Here is an 18,434-nt window from a genome sequence, read left to right on the forward strand (position 1 = left end):
GATTCAAACTGAAGCGTGTGGCTTGAATACGCACACAGAAGAAAAAGCAGCAAGACTGTTCAAGTTTTTTATTTTACTGTTTGCTTCGCGATGAGAGGAATAAGACATAATTCACCCCAAAAAGATGCTAACGCATTGTTTACCATGAAGTTGTGTGCGGAACAACCAATCAAACCTGACTATGTAAGTTGACCAATCAGAACACAGTATGCTACCGAAAGGTAGAGTTTAAGGAAACGGAATCTTTTGAACAGCTTCGCGCGAACCGTTTGGGGATCTCTGAGAATTGAGGTAATTTTAAAATGATATTTTGACAAAATGACAATGTTTTTTAACCTTGGATGGATTTAAACCTATTGTACAGGACTTATAAACAGTGATAGGAAGCTTAGAATTTTCATCTTACTGGCTCTTTAATGTGCGCTTACTCTAGACATGGCGACAAGTTACAGCTTGTTGCACATTCTTAATTGTTTGAGGGCTGTAACTTTAAACTTTGCTGAAATGTAAGCCCATACATAAACTAAATATTAACAAAAGCCTCCCACCAGAAGTAGCGTCTAAATAAAATGGCAAACCGATTGGATTACAACAGTCAATTAGTGATGTTTCCTGTTTGATATTTTACTGTAGATGATGATGTTGACATTTACGCTTGATTGCATTTTAGGGGAGAGAACATTATAAGCATAAATGGTTTAAAAGAAAACTGATCTGAATGTGTGTGTCGTTGAGTTGCTTGCATGTAAGTGTTTTAATATTTAAACATACAATATAGACAGAATGACAGAATGGTAGAATGATAGAATGAATGACATTCTCCACTTTGTTATATGAATCTTAGATACAGTTCCTGGATTTATTATTTTCATATTTCAGTGTTGTTGTATTTGTTCATTGCTCCACATGCATACATCGATTCAACATTCAATAAATGAGAAAAATAATTTGGAAAGCAGATAAACTGGCCCATTTGGCCTTCCAACGCTCAGTTTACAAATCTGAATCTGCTTATTAAATCCAAAAGAGACAAATCTTTCATGACCTACAGTATGAGCTAGAGTTTTTTGCTTTGAAGTTCTAAAGCTTGGCACTAGCCATTTACTGACCCATCAACTAGTAAATAAACATACTGCATGTGAATCCTGCAAGACTTTTTGGAAAATACGGGTAAGCACCCAGACACAAACCTGTACAGGGTACTAATTCTCAACTAGATGACTCACCAAGTGGGTATTCCCAGGTGCTGTATTCAGGGGGCAGGATGAGGGGACAGGAAGTGGGCACTGGTGTTGTATTACCATCTGTGAAGAAAGGTATGGTGGCCCCTGTGGACAGACAGAACAGAGGAGCAGAGCCGTCGGAGCATTGGCCGGCCTGCTGGCTCTGCGACGGGAGCGGACCGGATGCTTGACCGAACATGCTTGGATACATGGAGAGAGTAACGCCGGACGGATCCTGCTGAGAATGACTCTTGGTGGGGATCTCCTCGCTGTCTACTCCTCCTGCACACAGCTCACCCTCCAGGCCGTCCTCTGCAGGAGGTGCGCTGGGGACTACGGGGCTTGGCATGGCAGGCACTGGTGTGCCTTGGGCGATGGGGTGAGGAATGGAGGGAGTCAAGTTTACAGCAATGTTCCCGATGTAGATGGGTAACGTGACCACAGCCTCTGGAGATTTTAGTGAAACCTGTGAGAAGGAGACGCACTTCATGACATGAAGCTATATTTCTAGATAAATCTCAATTTGAAAGGCTTCAGCGGTGCATCCAAGAAAAGGCCTTCAAAGAATAGTGCAAAAATAAAAAAACACATGTTCATGAGTTGGAATTCTTTTGAGTTGGAATGAATCTTTACAATGAATCAGTAGATCCATTGACAAAACTGACCTGAATGTTCTGTTCACGAAACAGACTGATTTGGTTGGTCAAAGATAAAAGTGATCCACATCCCAAAACTTCTCTGAATGATTCTTTCATGAGTTAGACTGATTTGTTTTTTGAATCCAACACTGAACTGAACTAGATATTTTGAACTGAACTGATCCAGGTCACAAAAGATTTCATTAATCAGACTGATTCAGTTCTTGAATTCAACTCACAGAGTCAGATATTTTCAATGAATCAGTTGATATGATTCACCAACTGGAATGATTCTTTCGTGAATCAGACAGATTTGTTTCTGTATTTCAACTCACTGTGTCTCATATTTTAAATGATTTGGTTGATTCAGTTCACAAAAGAAGGTTTTTACCTCGTGCAATGGTAAGGTTCAGATTTCCTGTCTCATACCTGGATAAAATACTCAATATCTATGAGGCTGCAGCCAGTGAGGCCTGATTGAGGAAGAGGAGGGACGATGATCTGTTCTCTCCACTCTGCATGTTTACCACCCTTCACCCCAGCACCCTCCACCTGTGCGATGGGCCGCAGATCAAAAACTGGCCGCTTTGTTTTATACGACACTCTCTGCACAGATATACACAGTTTTAAGGAGTTGCATTTTCTGATCATTTTACATCTACAATTACATTACCTATTGTCAACAACAGTGCTGAAGAAATATTTTTATGCATCAAAATATCAGCAGTCTGTTTTATTTTCTTCTCACCTGAATAAGGCTGGCCATCACATAGCCAGTGTCTTTCCCAGACTTGTTATGGATCTCAGTGGATAATTTGATAACCTGTCCAGGAGTGTATCCTCTTAGATCACTGCAGGCCTTCAGCATGAGCGTGCCTGTTCTTACCAGGAGGTAGGTAAACTTTTTTGTTGTCACAGCACAGCTCGGTTGCTGGGAAAAGAAGGGTCGACATTAGGAATTGGAAAAGCGAGTATAATATGTGAACCTGGACCACAAAACCAGTCTTAAGTGTCAATTTTTCTAAATTGAGATTTTTAAATCATCTGAAAGCTGAATAAATAACCTTTCCATTGATTTATGGTTTATTTGGATCGGACAACATTTGGCAGAGATATAACTATTTGAAAATCAGGAATCTGAGGGTGCAAAAAACCCACCTTTAAAGTTGCCCCATAGAATTCTTAGCAATGCATATTCCGAATCAAAAATTACGTTTTTATATGTTTATAGTAGGAAATGTACAAAATATCTTCACGGAACATGATCTTAACCTAATATCCTAATGATTTTTGGCATAAAAGAAAAATCGATCATTCTTACCCACATATAATATGTAGGGATGTGACGATTGCGATGTGACCCAGTCGAAAATAGATTCAAATATGTGATGATTCAAACCGGTTGAGATGCCAAACAAATCGCGATACAATTGGAATAAGAGTTTAAATAAATGTATGTCTGAGGGGAACTGACTATCTTTAAAAATGCGTACATTTTCTTTTCATCTTGCCTCTGAAGGAAGCATGTTAAAGTAGTGTTTATGCAGCTCTGCTTTGTTTACAGCGGTAACCCAGGAAACACTGTAACATTGCTGTTAATAAGCGCCACCTGCTGTCAGAGAGTGAATCTGCATCTTATTCAGCTCCTCTGCTGTTTCCTTCAGATATGTTTTATGTAGTAGTTTCACAAAACTAAAGTCAGACCATTCTGTTTTTGCTTAAGATTTCCAAATTATACAGTCTAATTGAGTTGAGTAAATCATTACAACCCTAATGATATGTATACTATAAGTATAGCCAAGTCTCACCTCTACATCTGGCAACTCATTGAGGTTGAGCACATTGAGAAGGTAGAAGGGTCGCTGGGTCTTGTAGTCCTTTGAGAAACGTGGTGTGTCAATAAATGCCCTAATTTGGTACAAAATCTTCCCAAATGGGCCTTCGAACGAGGTTGGAACGGATGCTGCAAGAGACATAAAGAACATGTTATTTTGGATTTGTCAAAAGCTTTCCTATTCAAGCTACCGAATAAAATAATCATGTCTTTGACGAAAACAACGCTATACTTCAAGGACCAGGATATTGGCATGTTAGAGCTCACAATCAATAAAGTGAATCAATACAACTCTAAGTGCTGTCATTGTGAATCTGTTTTAAAAGCAAAACAGAAGCTGAAGACTCAGGAGCTGTGAAAAATGTATAAAAAATAGCAAAATCACCATGAAATTCAAGTGAAACAGCCTTCAACAAGCTTTATCTCTATATCTTCGCATTTGTATGCCTAACGTCAAAATGCATTCCTGATATATGGGGGTGAAAGTCACTAGATTGATCAGATCCTTTGAGGTTAATCTTTAATAGTTGTTCATAGGGTTGCAAGCAGCCACTAATTAAGCAGCCAGGAATGTCGCTGCCATACCTCCCCTAAATAGCTCATGATGTGACGTGTTTGTGCCGAAATGGGCGGGACCATAACAAAAAGACTTTATACAGCTGCTGTTAGACCAAGATTAAAATTAAACTCTTCTTCCACCCTCTCATCATGCTTCAGAGGCACTCAGCATAGTTTAACCTCACACTTGAGTGTTCCCCGTCTATGATGCACAACGCATCCTAATTGAATGACTACCATTAAGTTGCTCTGAATGAAAATGCGCTTTAACGGCTTTGAAATGCTAATTTTAAAATTACCTGGAATGACAAACTGGAAAGGAAAACTGTGCTCGCCAGCTGACAGAGTACCTGTAAAGACAGAGAAAAAAATAAATAAATGACGTACATAAATACATATGCATCTTATTAAAAATAATAAACTAGAAACATTAATTACATGTATATATATATATTTATATATATATATATATATATATATATATGTATATATATATATATATATATATATATATATATATATATATATATATATATATATGTGTGTGTGTGTGTGTGTGTGTGTGTGTGTGTGTGTGTGTGTGTGTGTGTGTGTGTATATATATATATATATATATATATATATATATATATATATATATATTTAATACATACATACATACATACACACACACACTAAATATAAAATATGTGTACATTTAAAAATATATATATTCATTATTTTAAAATATTTAATACAATTATATATAAATGTTTAATAAATGGTTTTGTGACATTTCTACATACGTACATTAAAAATGGATTATATGCATTAATGATTGATAATTATATACGTACATTTACACACAAAATAAAAAACAAACTATAAAGTACTGTAAATTTTCTTACAATTGCCTTGTATAAATATTTGGAATTATGATATGGTTTGGGGGCCTTTTTAACTATTAACTTTACATGTACATTAAATAATGAATGAGTTATACTATGTATTAATGACTGATAATTCTATTATTTATTATTAAGTTATAAAATTGACACATAAGCACAGCAGACGTCCTAAAGTACTTCACTATTATGAGAAAATCATGTGTATTCTGGGAGTCAGAGTGACTCAAACAGGACAGCATATCTGGGTAGATAAGCACCCTGACAGCTGTAACAATGCCCTCTCCTGTGCTTTCTAACTGGGGATTTCCACCACCCCAGAGGTTATTCAAAAATCTGGAAGTTTATATCTTGAAGAAAAAACGCTGAAAATGTACGCCCCTCCTATTACACTTAAAAAAAAAACATTTGTAATTTGGCGTGTGAATTTGCATGAGCTACAGCGTGCGCTGCCTGGGCTTGTTTATCAAATCTTCAACATTTTGGCAGTAAAATCACACTGAAGGGTGTTGTACAAGTAAAAAAGAAATGTATTTGAGTTAATGTGTGAGGAGAAAACGACTTAACACCAGCCATTAATTACTGTCTAAATTTGTTCTTGTTTATAATACACAGTCCTTAAACAGGAAAAGGCCTCTTAGAGAAAATGATGGGAAATTCACTGACACAAGCAGGCATATCGATTGTCCTTTTTTCTGCGATACTTTCAGTGTTTGTAAGGAAGGAAGTCCTCAAAAAAAGCATTATTTCAGGAAATGGGGTTGTTTAAAGCAACACTAGCCTAGCTAGCAGCTTTTATACATCATTTCTTGTACTACACACACGTCCAATGGCAAAAATTGCATTTAGTTCTATGTTTTGGCAGACAGAAAACTCAAGTAAACCGTCTCTAGCATTGCTGGGTTTATGCTGTCATGTTGTGCATGTAAACCAGGTACTGCTTTGATGTTATACACACAATGCCGTCTAATTCTGAGAAGCGAAACCTGTTCTAGATTAATGTATGGGTAGTGATACATGCATCGAGTTTTACATAGGCCAGGAATGTTTGTCACAAGTTGAACATGTGTTTGACTGCTCAGGAATAAGGAAACGTCACATTTTCTTGCTCAGTATGTGCCTACAAATAGTTAATAGAAATCCAGAGATACAGATCCCCATGTGGTCAGTAGCAAGAGGTCAAACGGGGAAATGTTTTATCGCAAGAACGCTTTCATGAAGTGCTTTCAAAGCAGAGATGATTGCAAATGCTCTAACCACTGATTTAACGGTATAACACACCCAAAAAAAGAAAAAAGGAAATTCTGAATCATTTATTTACCCTCATGTCATTCCAAACTTGTATGACTTTTATTCTTTTGAGGAAAACATTATTCGGAAAAATGTTTTGACTGTTTTTATCCATAAGAGGAAAGTCATTTAGCCTAATTTTGCCAATGCATCAGTTTTCCTAGGTCTTTTTTTATGTTGGAATGCTACGAAACACATCCAACTATTTCATGCACAATAGTGCAACACCCAATTTTTTTTAATACCCGGAGGACTAAAAGCATCTCAATCCACCACCACAGCCCTGTGTTGCTGAGCAATGAAGAGTGGAATGAACTCATAATGGGCAGTAAGCATTAGTTCCTGGCAGCCAGCATAAGAAACACTCAGCGTTTTTATCGGCCTGCAGGTTCAGATGAGCACAGTTACCCAGCACATCTGGGTCCATCACGTCCCTGCTGCTGATTCAGACAGCCTGGCTGCTAAAAGGTTTCCTGGAAAGGTGTCGTAGGACAGGACTGAGCATGTGAACTAACAAGCACTCTTTCAGTAAAAGACCTGCCAGGACACATATGCCAAGAGCTCACACTTCACTTCATGGCAAAACATAATGACTCTGTTTGACCTGAACACAGAGTTGAGAGACAGAGAGAGAGAGAGAGAGAGAGAGAGACAGAGAGAGACAGAGAGTGCAGAAAGAAGGTGAGAGGAAATTCTTGCATTTTCGATAAAATGTGTACAATTTGAACAAACACCTTATACTCTTTTCTAATTAGGCAACATGCAATAAAACTTTCATGTAAATCTTAATTTTGGTTGTTCTAGCTAGCTGCTTCTGTAAGGAGAGACAGAATCGGTTTGCAACAGTCCCATTCAATCCTATTCATTTTCTCCATTTGGGAATTAATTTTTAATGACACTGTAACTTATAAATGGTTAAAGACAAACCTTCTGCGCGTTACAAGGTAGTTAATCACAGTTATATATTTCTGTTAAAGTCATCAGCCCACATAATTTAAATTTATTCTTGAAATAATAATGTTTTAACAGGGATTTCTGATGAAAAACTACATTACCCATGATTCTATAAATAAACATCCACCAATTAGAATAGTGACAAGCAAATCGCAGCAAAAGAACCCCTCTACTCCTATGGTCCACTCCCACAAAGCACAGTGAAAAATATATATAATCAACATCTTTAAATCAACATTTAATATTTCTTCATTATTTTTTTATTTATGTAATTTTCAAAGCTTCATGGGATTGTAGTTCTTTTCAAGCCATTAAGAAGAGTACTTTTTTGTTAAATTTTCTAATATTTCCTGGCTTCATACCAGGGTTCATTTAGTTGTGATTTCACCTTGTAACTGGTTGGCTTGGTTCATGGCTTACAACACTTAAAAGAAGATTTTTTTTATTTTTTTTCAAGTCCTTATGGGCAAAAATACTTCTGTAATTACGGCCACTGAAAAAAGTTGCTTTTTTTGATGTTCAACTGTGAAATCTTAATGGTCCACAACACCAAGTAACTTCTCATTGCCTGTGACAGTGCAGTGTAGACAGAAAATTTGGTAACCTGCCACATCAAACCTAGTTAAGTCAGTGTACAAAAAATAGCTAAAGAGTAGCTGGAAAGTCATATAATTTAATTTCAGGAGGGAAAAATGAAAACACCAACCATTATTTTAAGCAAAAATAAGCTGTTTCTACATAGTCTCTTCATCTGTATAAACAAACAGATAGTTCCGCCCCCAAACGTACTGTACATGATTGAATCTATTCCACTGATATCGCTCCAGTAGTCCTGACCAAAAACAGTTAAAAATTTGATAAATAATATAAATAATATAATTAAATAAACTAGATCTGAGGCTTCACTTGGCAACGGGAAATGTATCTTCTTAAATATACAGACATTTCCAACCATACACAGCCTGCGGCAACACAAACAGCTGATTCGCTATGAGGGTCGTTGTTTGGACACTACACCCATCAGTTTTATCAGAAATAACAGCTCTTTAAACATTATTTCTATGCCAACTGAACAGATTGGTTTTCAATAATATTGTAGACTGCTTGAAGAAGACTAATTAAAGATTTCCTGTTCTAAGGGATAACTCATTTAACCTACTTAAAGGGTTATATGATACTTGACACTTTCAGACAGACAGGAAGAAACCAGAAAGACACATTCTCAGAACAGGAAACTCTTCGACACAAACAGCTGATCAAGTAACATGAATCTGAGAAGTAAGCCAAAAGTCCTTCAAAGGGAGCAAGGCTTTTTTTATTGTAGAGTGGGGCTATTAAAAGCCATTAAAAGGATATTTTGACTAAAAATATTAAGAATGGCCGTATTTCGTTTGACGTTGCCTTGTACCTTACATGTGCAATGACATTAAATTTGAATCTAATTTCTGAACTAAAGCAAAGCAGAAACTGAGTGATATGGTGAATGGAAGTTGGCCTCCTTACCTTTATCGGCCACAGACAGCGTGCTGCTCAAGTACTTCTCCTCAAGCATCCATGTTGCATCATTCAGCTTGGACGAGATGCCACACGACCCCACACAGTTGACTTTAATAGCTGTAAAAGGCCAAAAAAAAAAACAATTAATCATTTTTTGGTTTAAAGTTTAAATTTGTTGTTGACATCATTCAGAAACGTGATTCAGAAAATTAAAAAAAGGTCAACTTAATTACAAGTTTTAAAATGTATATATTTAGTAATTATAATAAAAATTATATCTTTTGATGAACATACACAATATTTTAGTATTGAATGTATTATTTATAAAAACTATGTAGTATGCATTTCATTTATATATTTATTTTAATTTATTATTTATTATTTAAATTGTCCTGTATATTATTCTTTACATTTCCTGTCAAAAACAAATCAATATAAAATAAAAATAAAAAATATTTAAAAATGATTGCGGTTAAGTAAGTATTATTTATGAAAGAAAAAACTCAAATCGATTCATATCTGACACACCTTGTCATTCCGTTCAAACACTGATAAGGTTGTTTGCGAAACATGTTGGCGAACCTTCCTCCACACCTTCATAAATTAGACTTCTTTTGAACACTCCACCATTCCAGAAATGACACAAGGACAGGTCTGATAAGTAATCGCTTTGGATTTTCCACAGTAAACAGATCTGATGTCATTTTCTTGATGGCTAGAGCGACACACCAAATGCTGAGTAGGAATGTTAAATGTTTTCCTTTCATCGAAAAACCTGTCTGATTTCTACCTATACCACACAACAGATATTCCATATGAATTAAACATTCACCCAGATAGAAGAGCCCCTTTGTCTGGCACGTCGAGAAGAAACGGCCATCCTTATTAGCATTATAATTGCCTGATGCTAAGCTCTCCACATAGGCTTTATCAGGGTGTACCCAGAAACAAAAAGACACCTGAAAGTACAAAACCCAACCAGACAGACCATTGTCAGACCCTTCAAAGACTAAATCAGACCTCTTCAGCCTAGAGGTCAGGGTCACAAGATACAAAGATATTTGCATGTGTATGGCTGTAGCATTGGTGCTTTTGCCCAAATATGTGACTAATAGGCTGTAGAGATGAACGTTTACAGATTTTGTGAGTTTCATCAAACACAATTAACACTTTGAAAAACATTACAGTTTGTTCACAAATATACGGTGTACAAAACTGAATTTGAGTGAAAAGAGACAAACTGACTCGGCCATGTGACCACAGGCTGATCTGATTATGTAATGGGCCAGTGGTGGGCAAAGCCCAAGAAATCTCAATTGGATTGACTCAAAACAGCAGGGCAAAGCAAACACCATTACAGCTTCACCCTCAAACATACAGAAATTCAGAAAGCAACCTTCTCAAAACATTTAAACAACCATCATGGTTTTCTGCATGCATGCAGTCGTGGTACATAATGTAGAAAGAGGCAGTGTGAGACTAATAGATATAAAACAGATGTTAGGTGGATAACTCAATTCCATATTTCAACTTTGGTGCAACAACAGCTCTGGCTCTTTGTATTGATACATTGATAAAAACAGACAGAGTTTCAAAATATGTCAGATTTGCGTCTAACAAAAACATTAATCCAATAATTGAAATACAAATAAAAATCTTTCATTATTTCAATCACAACATTTTGCAAGTAAATGGAAAATTAATCAGGTGAATGCAAAAGCTTCTCAGGGGGAATCCAAAAGTCTTGCTAGCAAATGCAAAAGTCTTGCGAGTGAACACAAAAGTTTCTCAGGGGAATGCAAAAGTCTTGCTAATAAAGCAAACTGTTGCAAGCAAATGCAAAGGTCTTGCGAACAAACGTTTCAACCGTTTTTTTTTTGGAGTGAGTGCAAACGTTTTGCGAGCGAAAGCAAATCTTTTATGAACAAAAGCAAACATTTCCCGAACCAATGCAAATGTTTCTTTGGATAATGCAAAAGATTTAAAAAGAGAATGCAACGTTTCTCGGGAACAAAATGGTTTCGCGAATTTTCATGAATGCTAAAGCACTGAAATATAATTTCTTATAATAAATATAATTAATATAATTTCTCTGAAACATAAAATCTCTTTTGTACCCATCACCAATTCCCTTTAAGGAGTCCATAAGATACATAAAAAATTTGCAGTGAATTTCTTATTGAAACAGGAAATTGAGGAGGAACACATTATGTTTTTTGTAAATAGTCAGTCCATTTTATTTTCATTTTCATCATAACTGTGACCATTTTCTACTGTATATATTCGATGAGAAATCAGACTAGTAGGAGGGACATTCAACATTAGATTGGACATATATTTGCATAAGCCTTTGAATGAGTGCAAAGTCATTCATTCATTAGTTTGTTCTGCTGAGAGTCAAAGACTATTCATTTTAAATGCATATGTACTTTTAGTCACTGCTAGTTTTATCATTGTTTATAAGTAGATTAGCATACAGTTTACAACAAATCTAATGGACATGGACTAAAAACTACAGAAATCTCAATTTGATTTCATGGGATTAAACACAAGCATGCAGCACATAATCAATGACTCTGCAAAAATCAGTAAAACAACTGTATTGTACGGTTTACAATTTGCAGTAATGGGATACTCTGTCCTGGCACAAGCTTACGTTTTTAGTATGCAAGTCGAAGAGCTCTGCGCCACTCCAGACAGACAGATATACTGCTACGGACACGTGTGGCCACAGCAGACCCATCATGAATGAAATCGGGTATAAATTCACAGAGGAAAAAAATGTCAGTTTGCATTTTCAGACAGGCAGAAGTGGGGTTTGAATCAAGGTAGGCATAACACACGGCGGGGGAATGTTAAAGCCTGTCTGTGGGTGGCCGACACACAGTCTAAATCAGCACCACAGACACAAAACAATGGTGGCAGATGGCAGCATATCACTGGACAAGGGAGATGCCCTCCCTGGCACATTGGCATGAGAGCACTTCCATCTCTAGCACAAATAAAACAACTAAATCCAAAGGAGAGACGGTCCTCAGAGTATCAGACGATTCATGAACTAATAAATAGGCATTAAAGCACCAGTGCCATCTGCTGTGTACCATCTGCTGGCATAAGGAAACTTTATGCTAACTATATTCTACCACTAGGAACTAGAGGGCAGTGTTAAATGGACCCTCGCACCTGGAGCCACCTTCGCCTCATGGCCTTAGGAAAACAGTGAACGGTGGTATATATAGGAGGAATATGTCAAAATCATGTTTATGCGCCAAACTTCCTGTTGCCAACAGGTGGTGCTATGATTATAACTGAATATTGGTCTTTAGATGTCTTCCAGCCAGGACTCTTATCAAACAAGATATTTGGGGCAGATTGGACATTGCATGTTTTAGTCAGTGTAAAACAAGTCATTTCCTGTTGCTAACAGGTCGCGCTATTAATGATAACTGATGATTGCCATGCAGATGTTTTCAAGCCAGGACTCTTACCAAAAAGTGAAGTTTGGGGAAGATCAGAATTTGCATTTTTTTATTTAGTGTAAAACAAGTAATTTCCTGTTGCCAGCAGGTGATGCTATGATTATAACTGAATATTGGCCTGTAGATCAGACATTGTCTGACTTACAACAGTTTCTTGTTTCATGGCATTAATAGCATGCTTTAGCATGTTTCTTGCATGTTTAGCACTTTATGGCTTATTTTTGCTAATAACTGAATATTGGCATGTAGATGTATTCAGGCCAGGACTCTTATTAGACATGTTATGTTTAAAGTAAATTGGACATTGTATGCCTGAGTTACAGCAACTTCCTGTTTCACTGCATTAATAGCATGCTTTAACACTTAGTTAAGTGTTGCTAGCATGTTTTAGCATGTTTCTACCCAGACTTCTACTATGACTATAACTGAATATTGGCATGGACATTTGTTCAGGACAGAATTCCTATCAAATGTGTGAAGTTTGGGGCAGATTGGACATTGTTTGCCTGAGTTACAGCAACTTCCAGTTCATGGCAAAACAAACTTTGTCAGGCTGCTAGGGATACGACCTTTGAAGAAAAGTCAAGGAGGATCTTCGCAAGGCCTTATGATTACACTCATCAAATTTGAAGATGTTCTGATTAAAACTGTAGGAGGAGTTTGTTAAAGTATGAGATGTAAAACAGAGAGATTGACAACTTGACAAGTGTTACTGTGTCAGCCATGACTGAAACGCTCAGCTATTACAGGAAAAACACAACCAAAGAGAGGATGTAGAGACAGCTTTACTTCTGTTTGGAAGTGTATAAATAAAAAGGACATGTTGACAGTGAAAATGGACATTAAATTTAAAACATGATGAGGCCCGCTGGATTCACTGTAGCTCCATACGAACACAAGTGATAATTCTGAAGAATGTATTACATGAATGGTCACTGGAGCTTTAACATTCATATAGGATGTGAATGCACCATAAAACAGTAACAAAAGTAGTCCATAGGACATATGCTGTTCCCGTTTATTACAAATGCATATAGAAAAGATCAACAAGCATATAATAAAAATCCTCTTTGTGTTCTATGTAGGACAGAAAATCATACCAGTTTGGAAAAAATCAGGGTAAAGTAAATTATTACAGAAAATTCATTTCTGGATGAAATAGTCCTTTCAAGCTGTACACTGTGTGCTGGGATCTAACTCAGAGGGGACACGCTGGATTTGGTCCAGCCCTCTTGGCAGCTTATACAGTTCAGCGCATGTGCCAGAGAAACACCGCAGTGGGTGTCCAGAGCGTCTCCTGTGTTTATCACAACCCTTCCACATGGGAAGACAGCATGGGCTGAACCTTCTTCCTAACACACGCAGCGCAAAGCAACACTGTTGCCAGTCATCAAACGACACCCATCTATTATCAATACATTTATATCTCAGAATACTATACACAAAGACCTATTCTCATACTCTTCCAACACTATATTCAAACGCACAAGCCTAACTGTTAACAACCTAGAAAAAAAAAAGAATTATCCTAAACATCTCAGATCTAAAATAAAGGTTTATTTTCTGTTTGAAATACGATTCTAAGTTTCGGTTATATGCATAACTGGCTTTGAAAGCTCTGCTCTGCTTAAATCTTCTTCATCTTACAAGACAACAAGTGTGTATACCGGACTTCCTTGTTTTAACTTAAAACATACACTTCAAACATTCATTAAAATGATGACATTTTTAACCCGACTACACAATTCGATTTTTACATTTTTAAATAAAAATAAATTATTTTATTATGTTTTATTCAGAAATGTAAAAATCGTATTGGGCATTCTGTCTTAAAACAATAAAATAAGTATTTATTAATTTATTTATCGGTTATTTATTTATTCAGTAACATAAAATTCTTGATGGGCATTTTGTATTTAAAATTAAATATTTTATGTATGTATTGTTTCATCTTTCTATGTATTGTTTTATCATGTAAGTGGATTCAGAAATGTAAAACTGATGTTAAAATGAATGAATAGAATTGATCAAATAAAATAAATTAAAAACAACACAAAGAAAAACAAAGCAAAACAAAACAAAACAAAACTAAGCAAAACAAAAAACAAAGCAAATCAAAAAACAAAACAAAGCAAAACAAAACAAAAAACAAAGCAAAAGAGAAAACAAAACAAAACAGCCCTGGCAGCTTTGTATCCAATCAGTGATGGATTCTGAAACTCGTCAGAGAGCTTTTGACCCTGTGACATGGGAGCAATGCAACAGTGAGTCAGCATGTATGAAGGACCGCCTGCACTGGCATAGAAATGGACATCTGGGCTTGGGGAGAGACTGATATTTCCTTGTTTACTGTTGGGCTGGATACAGTTCAGCTGGAGTGGAAAAACACAAAAGAGCTACAGTGTGTTTGTCTACAGTCGGGTTTTTCTCTCAACCATTCACACAGAAGAAGTCCTTGATCCCTAGGCCAAAACACAAAGAAGGACTGTATCACAGCAAGCACAGGGTCGATTTCAATTGGTCAAGAGTGTGAATAATGAGATTAATAGATTGTAGAAGAGACGAAAGTTCTATTAAAAGTGCTTCATTCAAAAAGAAGACAGCATCATGTGACTATGACCTGTAGCAGAAAATACAATAGAACCCTTTAATCGTCTGTTTGAGATCAGACTTGATAATTATTTGGTTTCAGCAGCTGAAAGCAGTGAACTGGTTTATTTCACCCACTGACACATTAACTACATCACCACCCAGCACACAATGGATGACTTATGAAACATTATGTGTCTCACAGTGACGCAAAGTTTCACCACAGATTGTTTCTGCCTTTCACCCATCCAAATCACGATAGAGCAACATTAAACAGCATGAAGCAAAGAACGCAGAGACGCAATCTTCAAGAAAATCATAATGGTTTTGAACAACATCAGGATTTCCTTTTTGGATGAACTACCCACAACAAACTGAATAGTGAAGCTGAACTCTAACACCATGTTTCATCATAAGCGTGGCATCATCGACTGAGGAGCTCCATCATCCTTGATGCTCGAGGGTAACTGAACTCCCATGTCCTCATTAAAACTTCAAGAGCAATTAGACACTCTTGCTTTCCCTCTTCAGTCTAGTCTCGCTCCTGACCCCGTCACGACTCCCTTTATGAGATTACTACTGCATTTAATCCACTGGCACCACAGATCATTGCTCAGTTCAACAGCACAAGAGACTAGAATACATCTGCCATTCACATCATTGGTCACACTTTCAAGAGAATGGTAAAGAATGAAAACGAGAGCAGTGTGGATTGCAGATTTTTCGATGGGAGTAATGTAAATATTTGCTATTTTTTATATATTTCTATTTAAACTTTTTTAAAGGAATGTGTGTGTGTGTGTATATGTGTGTGTGTTTGTTTGTATAATACATATAGCATTGTTAATTTAAGATCATTGATACAGTTTTTGTTAATATTTTGAATTAATTTCCATGTTTATATTTTCTGGTTTCATTTTATTTTTTTGTTTAATTTTTTCAAGGTTTAGTCATTTTGTTCTGTGTTTTTACTGACTTTTTTATTTTTAGTGCCTATACAGTAATTACATTTTATTTTTTTATTTTTTTATTTTAGTACTTCAACTTTAAACAAAAATTAGAAATGTTGCCTTGCAAACAAATAAGTTGTAATTTTAAGCAGTGAAAATGTTCTTTAGTTTTGGTTTTAGTTAACGATAGTAACCATGGTATACACTCATTAAAGTTGAGGATTATACTCAGAAAGATAATCTAAATGTTTGCAAAATATGAGTAAATAAGAATAAAGATATGTCATACTAGGAAAAGCTGATGCATTTGTTTCCAAATGAATCACTATCTTGAACAGAAGTATCTTGTAATAATTCTTATAAACAAATCCAACAAATAAAATGAATGCATGCGTTATCATTTATTGCCAATTCAAAATGATTTAATTTTACATTACTGACATGATAAGTATTACAGTTTCTAAATGTGATTAACACAATTTTGTGGAATTTATTTAATAGAATGCATTACCTAATAACCCATAAAACAAGAATCTACTGTATCTAGTAGCTGACCCCACTGACCCCAAACATTCCCACCAATTAAAGCAAAAGCCCATCCTTTCCCATGATCCTCTGCTCAACCATGTGCCATGCATCTTCCTAAACTTTATTAACCTCACCAAAACAAGGTATCTCTCAACCAGCACAGAAAAAGTCAGTGAACTGGCATCCACAGAAAAAAACTTCAAATTTCATTAGAATATTAAATTTACTTTTAATGAAGCATCTCAACATGTTGAATGAAGCTGTGAGCCACAGAGAGGGAAAGATAAACTCAAGCTATCTGTAATCCTGATTTTTATGACTTGGCTTGGTCAAATCAGAGAAGTGTGGGGCACATGAATCCACTTCAGGAAGAAAGAGAAAGGATTTCTCCTTTGTTTTTTGTCAGTCTAAAGGCACTTTAACATTACAGCTTTTGGCCACACATCTGCTTTGACAGAGAAAAGGCGGATTGAGATTAGAGCATGCACACTGAGAATATGTTTTTCTTGGTATAAACAAGATTGTTCTCCCTATATTTACGGAAGCTTTCGCTTCAGATAAAACCAGGATCTCAGAGGACACACCCAAAACATAACACAGCAATAAGAGCTTCAGGTGGATTAATTTATATTTCAATAAAGGGACGGCAATAATTTATCAGGTATTTGTTTACTCGCTGAATGGGATGCTATCATTAAGATTACATTAAAGCTATTTTACACTATAATCACTCAAAATACAACTGGAAGAGAGCTGCATCCATAATCATAATTTGAAATGATACAGATTATGAACAAGAACATTTATTATACAACATGTAATATGTATGTAAAAAAGAAAAATGTTAAATATAATTTCTCAAAATGTTAAACATCTTCTTTTGTATATTTATTTTTACACACACACATATATATCTACACATTTTTTTATAAAAAAATAACCTATAATTTCAATATATATAAAAATTTAAAACGGTTACAATGCAGCAACTATGATGCAAGGCAGAGGCAAACCCATCTCTGTACAGAATGATCACCATATTCATATATGGTTTTTACAAGGTTTCTCATTCAGAAAAAGTAGAGAGATTTTCATTTGGAGGGTAAATTCTGCCTAGAAACTGATCTTCCATAATTTACCGAAACATTCATCTAGCTCACTACATGATGGTCTGTTCAAGTTTAAATACAAAGAGAGGAAGTACAGTCCTTCCTTTGAAGGATGGTTTGCTTCTAATGAGCTACAATGAATAAAGAGGAAAAAGCAGGCCTATTGTGTCCTTAATTCTGGGAAATGCATTGAAATGTCAATCATCACCATCACTGATGTTTTTGTTATATTATATAGTCTTGAATTTTATGTTGACCAAATGGAAAATGGATTTTAAGCAGAAAAACACATTCAAATATATTTATCTTATCTTTTTTTATTTTTTTAAACAGGCAAAAAAAGCCTTGTAATTAAGGTATATTGAAGAACTCAATATATAGACTAATGAAAATCATGAGTGTTCTCCTCCATTCAGAGGAAAGGGAAAAGAGCCTTTCTGGGCGGCCAGATGGAAGATCTGTAATTAAATTCTCAATGACACAGACAAATTGGCCCCTCTCTTTGCTCTATATCCTCAGGGTTGGGAGGACAGATAGCATTTCTTAACTACCTGATTTAATTAATGAGAGTGTTTCAGAGCACATGCAAGTTGAGATGGTTCGGATAATAACTTCACCCAGATGTTTAGAGCTTGTCAAGAAGAGATGTGCAATTACTTTTCTAACCAATTTATACTGTATAATATTGAATATTTAAAGTGATAATTCACCCCAAAATGAAAACTCTGCCATCATTTACTCTCCCTCCACTTGTTTTCTCTTGGGAGCTTCTTTCTTCGGATGAACACAAAAGAAGATATTTTGAAAAATGTAAGTAATCAAATATTTGACGGTAGTCAAAAAAATATAATTGGAAGTCAAAAACTACTGCCAACTGTTTGGTTACGAACATTTAACAAAC

The 18,434-nt window shown here is 35.8% G+C and overlaps 1 protein-coding gene across 1 annotated transcript in view; it reads right to left on the minus strand.

The window, feature by feature from the left end:
• LOC127941885 (arrestin domain-containing protein 1) overlaps positions 1 to 18,434 on the minus strand; it is a 34,772-nt gene that overhangs the window by 6,630 nt on the left and 9,708 nt on the right. The window contains exons 2-7 of the mRNA XM_052537332.1: positions 8,885 to 8,995; positions 4,553 to 4,603; positions 3,670 to 3,824; positions 2,610 to 2,792; positions 2,291 to 2,467; positions 1,227 to 1,689 (exon numbers count right to left, since the gene is read on the minus strand). Of these exons, the coding sequence (XP_052393292.1) occupies positions 1,227 to 1,689; positions 2,291 to 2,467; positions 2,610 to 2,792; positions 3,670 to 3,824; positions 4,553 to 4,603; positions 8,885 to 8,995 (1,140 nt within the window). The remainder of the gene's footprint in view (positions 1 to 1,226; positions 1,690 to 2,290; positions 2,468 to 2,609; positions 2,793 to 3,669; positions 3,825 to 4,552; positions 4,604 to 8,884; positions 8,996 to 18,434) is intronic.

The sequence above is a fragment of the Carassius gibelio genome, chromosome A21 (genome assembly GCF_023724105.1).
Source record: "Carassius gibelio isolate Cgi1373 ecotype wild population from Czech Republic chromosome A21, carGib1.2-hapl.c, whole genome shotgun sequence".
In the NCBI taxonomy this organism is placed as follows: Eukaryota; Metazoa; Chordata; class Actinopteri; order Cypriniformes; family Cyprinidae; genus Carassius; species Carassius gibelio.